General features: G+C 43.0%; 1 protein-coding gene across 1 annotated transcript; it reads left to right on the top strand.

The window, feature by feature from the left end:
- Positions 1-1,827: 1,827 nt before the first annotated feature.
- Positions 1,828-4,582, top strand: foxi2 (forkhead box I2). Its single transcript, XM_033033697.1, has 2 exons — positions 1,828-2,550; positions 3,396-4,582. The coding sequence occupies exons 1-2, from the start codon at positions 1,956-1,958 to the stop codon at positions 3,953-3,955; spliced, it is 1,155 nt and encodes a 384-aa protein (XP_032889588.1). The 5' UTR covers positions 1,828-1,955; the 3' UTR covers positions 3,956-4,582.
- The last annotated feature ends 2,532 nt before the right edge of the window (positions 4,583-7,114 follow it).

Genomic DNA, 7,114 nt, shown 5'->3' with positions numbered 1-7,114 from the left:
GGCAGGTACTCGGGAAGACTCGCTAACGGCGGGTAAGCACGGGAAGACTCGTGAAGATTTTTCAACATGTTGAAAAATGTCCACGAGAGCCCCGAGTACCGACGAGTGGCCATTACCGTAAATCTCCGAGTTCGAATCAGGGCAAACTCTGGAGATGTTTTGGAATTAACTCGTACGTGGGACAGGGGTTTAAGTTCTTAGAGCTGTTGTTTTTTACCAGTATGAACTCATTGCTCCTATCATCCATGGCTTACACCTACAAACTCCTAACCTCACATCCGAGAGAAAGAAAGGACGCGGCCTGAAGCGTCACTCATTCCTTCTCTCCAGAGATGCTGCCTGTCTCGCTGAGTTATTCCGGTCTATTTTCCTTACCTCACATATGTGCCTTCACCACCACCACTGCAACGATTCAAATAGGGGGTTCGCCATCACTCTTCCAAGGTCAGCGAGGGATAGAAATTAAACGCTGGCCATGCCGGCTATAGATCAATCACTATTGATGATATCACTGCATCATACACCGGCAATGCCCCCAACCTGTGATTGAATATAAAATAAGAAAGAAAACTTACAATAACTAATCATCTGCCTCATTACCAGTTGTGGAAACGTATTGGGAAGCATCTATTGCCTACGTAACAGCGGCTGCTGCTCGCCACAGCTGTCTTTTTCAGACATTTGTACGATCGGTAAGAGAAATCTATCCCGGCGGGACCATGTATCGATGTCCATGCGATTTCCCTGCACATCCGATGGGGGGCAGGTACCTGCAGCCACTTGGCTTACGAGCTAAACCAGGCGACAAAAATCAACAACTTTTAAACTGTGACTTTAACAAGGGCATGCGTCCTCGTTGAAGGTTTCCATTAATATGCTTATAGGATTTAGTGCTTTGCGTTTTTTTTTTCGTTGATACAGACATATTTGTATATGTTTAATAAAACGATGCATGGTTTAAATATTACTATAAATACTGAAAGTCACCACACATCATACACTAAGACGTTTGCTGATAAATACCGAAAGCTGCTCTCAGTGTTTTGCCTCCGGTAATACAAAGTAACATACTATCCTACTTACTTCGGCCCTTGTCGGCGGCGTGTGTTGATCAAAATGTGTGTTGTTTATTTCTGCAACAGCAGTTGCTTATTATGAAGTAATTCAACTCAGACCGAGTTTGCACACACACACTGTTCTGTTTACGGTAATTTCAAAAAAGATTGCTCGCATTTCGTTATTTAAACACGGCAAGTCATTTCACTGCACCTCATTCTGTGGAGGGGGAATGACTGGCTGGGAGCACTCTCAGAAGAGGTAAGGCTGCCGTCCCACTTTCGAAGTATTTATGTAATAGGAGTTGCACAGGTAAATCGAACGAAATCTTTAAACTAAGAGCAGGGTGTAACATTCTGCTATGTAAATCGGCTTCAATTTTAAATTCAATTCATATGGAAAGGTGACTTCAGGTGATAAATGACTTCAATTCATAAAGTATGAAATATCTAATAACTATATGTCAAGCATTACAGTTGCAATGCCCTTTTAGCTTACATTAAATTGTTAGCTAAATATGTTTATCATTGTAAGCTAAATGTGAATAGCATTTTGCCAAAAGTGCATCAAAGTTTGCATTGTATTCGTGAACATTTGTAAGGCCGTGGGACTTTTGAAGTTTCTGCTCTTTTGCTATTGGGAAACCCTCTCTCTCCTGTTGCTGGCCTGAAGTGTGCGGGACAGTGAGGTCTGTGGGGAGTGGAGGGGAGGGGGAGGGGGAGGAGCAGTCAGATTGATATACCTGTTCGAGTTGAGACTGCAGGCGATGCACCTAGTCATTATTTAAATACCACACTTGGCGCTGCCTGCCAGTCTTCTGCTGCGAGGGATCAGAGTTTGATGTAACAACACGCCCGTCCAACAATCTGAAAAGCCCGAGCCAGCGTCCCCAGCGGATTATGAACGCCTTTGGACAGCAGGCTCCGCCGAATGCTTCCCCCCTCCAGCTCCCCAACGCACAGGAGATATTGGACATGGCTCTGTACTGCGACAACTTCAGCATGTACCCGCAAAATCTGCACCATCACCATCCTCAGCGAACCTCTGCCCACCCATCGGGCTATGGGCTGGCCGATTACACTTCCCCGACCACCAACCCTTACCTCTGGCTCAACGGACCGGCCATTAACTCTCCTCCTTATCTTCCAGGGAGCCATGGAGCGGCTTACATCCCGTCCGGGTACGGGACGGGCCAGCGCCAATTCCTGCCGTCCCCCGCTGGGTTCGGGGCAGCCGAGCTGGGCTGGTTGTCCCTGCCAAGCCAGCAAGAGCTTTTCAAAATGGTTCGCCCTCCTTACTCCTACTCGGCGCTCATCGCCATGGCCATCCAGAACGCCGGCGACAAGAAGCTGACGCTGAGTCAGATCTACCACTACGTGGCTGAGAATTTCCCCTTTTACAAGAAGAGTAAAGCGGGCTGGCAAAACTCCATCCGCCACAATCTCTCCTTAAACGACTGCTTCAAGAAAGTTCCTCGGGACGAGGATGATCCAGGTACAGTCTGCTGCTAGCTTGGACTGGATGGCTCTTCAACTCTGAATGTATTGAGTGAAAACGCGGCTACAATCCGACAGAATCGTGACAAACTATCGTTTTAAATGCTGTTATTATGTGTGTGTGTATATATATATATATATATATATATATATATAATAACAATATATATATAATAACAACAGTATATATATATATATATATATATATATGCTGTTGTTATATATATCTATATATCTATATGATATGCTTGATACACACACACACACACACACACACACACACACACACACACACACACTTGTTCTTGTTTTAAGGGGATAAAGCGGGTTTGCCACCAATCGTTTACAGCGCGCCTCAAATACGGTGAGGGAAGTGAAGCTAATAAAACTATCTCGAGGTAGATTTGCGATTGCTATGATGATGTTTTTTTTTTTACAAAATCTGGTACTACAAAAACTGGAAAAGCTACTTATCAAAACAAAACCTATTTCAGATGAAATAAACCTATTTCCGTTTAAACCAGCATCTGCCGTCCCTTCTTACTTATTTTAGATGAAGTTTGTTCTTCCCGGGCTGTAGTGGGGTGCGGTGGGGATAGTTGGTGTGTGTGTGTGTGTGTGTGTGTTTAATGGGAGAGGGCAGTGGGGACTCTTTGATCTAATCAGCTGCAATCTTACAGTGTTCACGCTTACCTTTATCCCCACAACTTGGTTCAAATTACATTTCTGCCTCTGCATTCAGGAAACTAAGGATGGGACGGCGTGAAAGTTTTGTTTTATGTTCAGCAACTTCTTAGCAGGTCGCACGGTTTAAACGTTGACTCTCATTGTTTGTAATTCCAGGTAAAGGTAACTACTGGACCTTGGATCCCAATTGTGAAAAAATGTTTGACAATGGGAATTTCAGGAGGAAGAGGAAACGCAGATCCGACCCCACAGGTTCCAGTGGTCACGTCGCTGGCGATAAGACTGACGACGCCAATGGTGGGATCATTCGACCTTCAGACACAGTCAGTGTCTTGGGATGCACTACCCCTGGACTGGAGAACTCTCCCGGCACTGCGAGCGATTCCAAACCCTCTCCTCCACCAAGCGTACAATCCAATTCCTGCTTCACCAACTTTGGGACTCATATGAGTTCCATGATAAGTGGAAGCAATGGGATGAACAGGCCGGTTTCCTCGGGCGGACTGATGGGAGACTTATCACAAGGCAGGCAAAGTCTATCCAGACTCAATTCATATTCACCTTCGCAGAGTTCAATACACAACACCGTCGACATCCACAATCGACTGAATTACTATCAATCTACTGTTCCAAATCAACAAAGTGGACTAAGCGCCCCTCTATGCAACTTCAGCGTCAATAATCTTATCTACAGCAGAGAGGGAACAGAGGTTTAACCCGGAAAAATTGAGATACATAACGTTGAAAATCTTGATAGAAACAGCGAAAAGACTATAATAACATGTAACTAAGATGGTTAGTGTAGTTTGGTACGAATGAATTGTTCTCGTGTGTTAAGTGCCCTTATTATTAACGTGGAGGATTAATGCAACTATGTTTACCTTTAACTGGCCTTTCGTCTCAAATCATTTGTTTACACAAGAAACTATGCAGAATGATTTTAAAAGGCTGGATTGTCAAGCGAACACTGTTTCAAACATATGGATGGCAAAAAAATGCACCGTAGCACATAAATACATTAATTTTGCAGATTAATGCGTTATGTCTCCGGCAGTCACAGTTTTAGGGGCGAAAATCTTCTCATTGTCGCTAACGGAGGGGTACATCTGTTTTTTTCTAATGCTGAAATACTAATTTTCCGAATTAATATTTAAGGATGTACTTATTAGGCCTTGCGTTCACTAAACAACTTAAGTGACCTGTGTATATTTAGCACTGTGATTTTGTTTTGTCTGATAATTTGACACCGTCCTGCTAAAGTTATGTCGCAACATGTCACTTGTATCTACTGTATTGAAGCTCACATTCTTTTCTTTTCGATTTACCAATTAAACAGTTTACCTTATTTAAACAAGCATCTTGTAGTTTTCTGTCGAACACAGTTTAGAAACTTGAATTGAAATATGGAAGATAGACAGAAAAAGCTGGAGTAACTTGGCGGGACAGGCAGCATCTCTGGAGAGAAGGAATGGGTGACGTTTCGGGTCGAGACTCTTCTTCAGACTCTTACACATTATAATATGGACGTTATAGATGTTGCGTGACGAATCCTGAATCCTTGTTTCAAAATTATATATCTTGAACTAGACTGGATAGTGTAATAATTCTGAAAGGCATCAGCAAGTTTATACTCAGGCTTTGACCAAAGTTAATTGATATGATTGTGATAAATTTCTGATTATAGATATGGAGGGAGACTTTAAGTTTGTCGTTGGAATATGCATGGCCAAAATGTTGCCCTCCGTTTTCTTTCCCTCCTGCCCATTTCCCTCCACAGACCCAGGCTGACCCGTAACCCCCCCCCCCCCCCCCCCCCCCCCCCCGCAGTTTGTTTATGCTCAATATTCTAGCATCTGTAATTTTTGTGGGCAAAATGTTATTATTTTAGTTAAATTGGATATATACACGATATGAATTCTTCGCATATGAAACATGACACAATTACTTGAAGCCGGTCATCTAGTTATTTACCCCTTGAGCAAACAATGTGATATTCTACAGGTATTAAGCAGCGATAGACAGATAACTCTCGCCAACATATATATGCGTGTACACAGTTTATGTTTTTAATGATTTTAATCCCTAACACTGGTTTCTATTTTGACACGATAGGTTTGATTCACAAATGTAATTTTATTGAGTAAGAAGAAACTGTTTTTGAAGTATCCTTGCCCAACGAAGGAGAATAATTTAGTGTATACGAACCACCGTCTCTCAGTCAGTGAATTTTCGCCGGTTAACCACAGCGTGAGAAAGAGAAACAGACCCGAGGAGATGGGATGCTCCGTTGCTTGAAAGCGGATTAACTGCAAATTACTAAAACGGGAATGGTGATTTCCTACTGAAAGACTACCCGAAGTTTGAGAATGTTAAAAGTGGAGAGGGAGGGACAGCTTTGAAGTTGTGCCACCTTTATCCTTTTGGGATCTGACCCGTCAAACAGTAAGCCTGGCATTTTTCTGGTCCCTCAGCGATTAACCCAGGCACATTCGCACTGTCCATAGGTTGCATAATATTTCTCATATTTATTTTTACCCGTCTAATATTGATATTAGTGCAATAATTTAATAGTGATAAATGTGGCAAGTTGTATTTGTTAAATTCCACAGATCCACGTCATCGTCAATTAAATTAGTTATTTGGGTTGATGAAGGAGGATGTATTAGTCTGGTGAAATTACCCGGAACTGGGTGTGTTTACATTGGACGAAGAAAATAAACAGAAATTGAAACCGAATCTTTTGGAGAGAGCCCGACTCAGGACACGCAGAAGCTTCGGGTTTCTTTCACCTTGCGGCGTTGTGCATCGACTCACGCAAATGTAATCGCCGCTTTACCGACGCTACAGTTGTCAACCTGTATCTTAGAACGGTTAAAACTAGAATTGCAGTGGAAGTACACGTTTTAAGATGAAGGAAAAACTCAGATTAACCTCTCCTGTTTGGACAAAGGCTAAATACTTGAAGACGTTGGAGTTACCCGCGTCCCGAATATTGGAATTCATGCGTTGGCTTCTTGGTAAATACGATGAATCGCTACTTATGATCAATATTTATTAATCTTTGATCGAGTTTCAGTTTGCGAAGTGTTGTTGTTAAATGTCTGAATCAGTCCGGATCAGTCTGAAGAAGGGCCTTGACCAGAAACTTCATCCATTCCTTCTATCCAGAGATGCTGCCTGTTCCAATTCAATAGACAATAGGGGCAGGAGTAGGCCATTCGGCCCTTCGAGCCAGCACCGTCATTCGTTGTGATCATGGCTGATCATCCCCAATCAGTACCCCATTCCTGCCTTCTCCCCCTATATCCATTGACTCAGCTATCTTTAAGAGCCCTATCTCTCTTGAAAGCATCCAGAGAATCGGCCTCCGCTGCCTTCTGAGGCAGAGAATTCCACAGATTCACAACTCTGGGTGAAAAATTGTTTCTTCATCTCCGTTCTAAATGCCATACCCCTTATTATTAAACTGTGGCCCACTGGTTCTGGACTCCCCCAACATCGGAAACATGTTTCCTGCCTCTAGTGTGTCCAATCCCTTAATAATCTTCTATAACTCGCAGATCTAGCAATTTTCTTTCTCTCCACTGCTATCAGTTATAAGATCATGTTCATAAGACATGGGAGCAGAAAGGCCATTCAACCTGCCGAATCTGCTCCATCTTGAGATCAAGGCTGATCTATTTTTCTTAACCCCATTCTCCTGCCTTTTTCTCCATAATCTTTGACACCCTTACGAATCAAGAACTTATCAACGTGTGCAAAGAAATTACAGATGCTGGTTTATAGACAATAGATAATAGGTGCAGGAGTAGGTCATTCGGCTCTTCGTGCCAGCACCGCCATTCACTGTGATCATGGCTGTTCATCCACAATCA

The sequence above is a fragment of the Amblyraja radiata genome, chromosome 15 (assembly GCF_010909765.2).
Source record: "Amblyraja radiata isolate CabotCenter1 chromosome 15, sAmbRad1.1.pri, whole genome shotgun sequence".
In the NCBI taxonomy this organism is placed as follows: Eukaryota; Metazoa; Chordata; class Chondrichthyes; order Rajiformes; family Rajidae; genus Amblyraja; species Amblyraja radiata.
The sequence above is the reverse complement of the archived record's forward strand: the minus strand, read 5'-3'. Positions and strand labels throughout refer to the sequence as shown.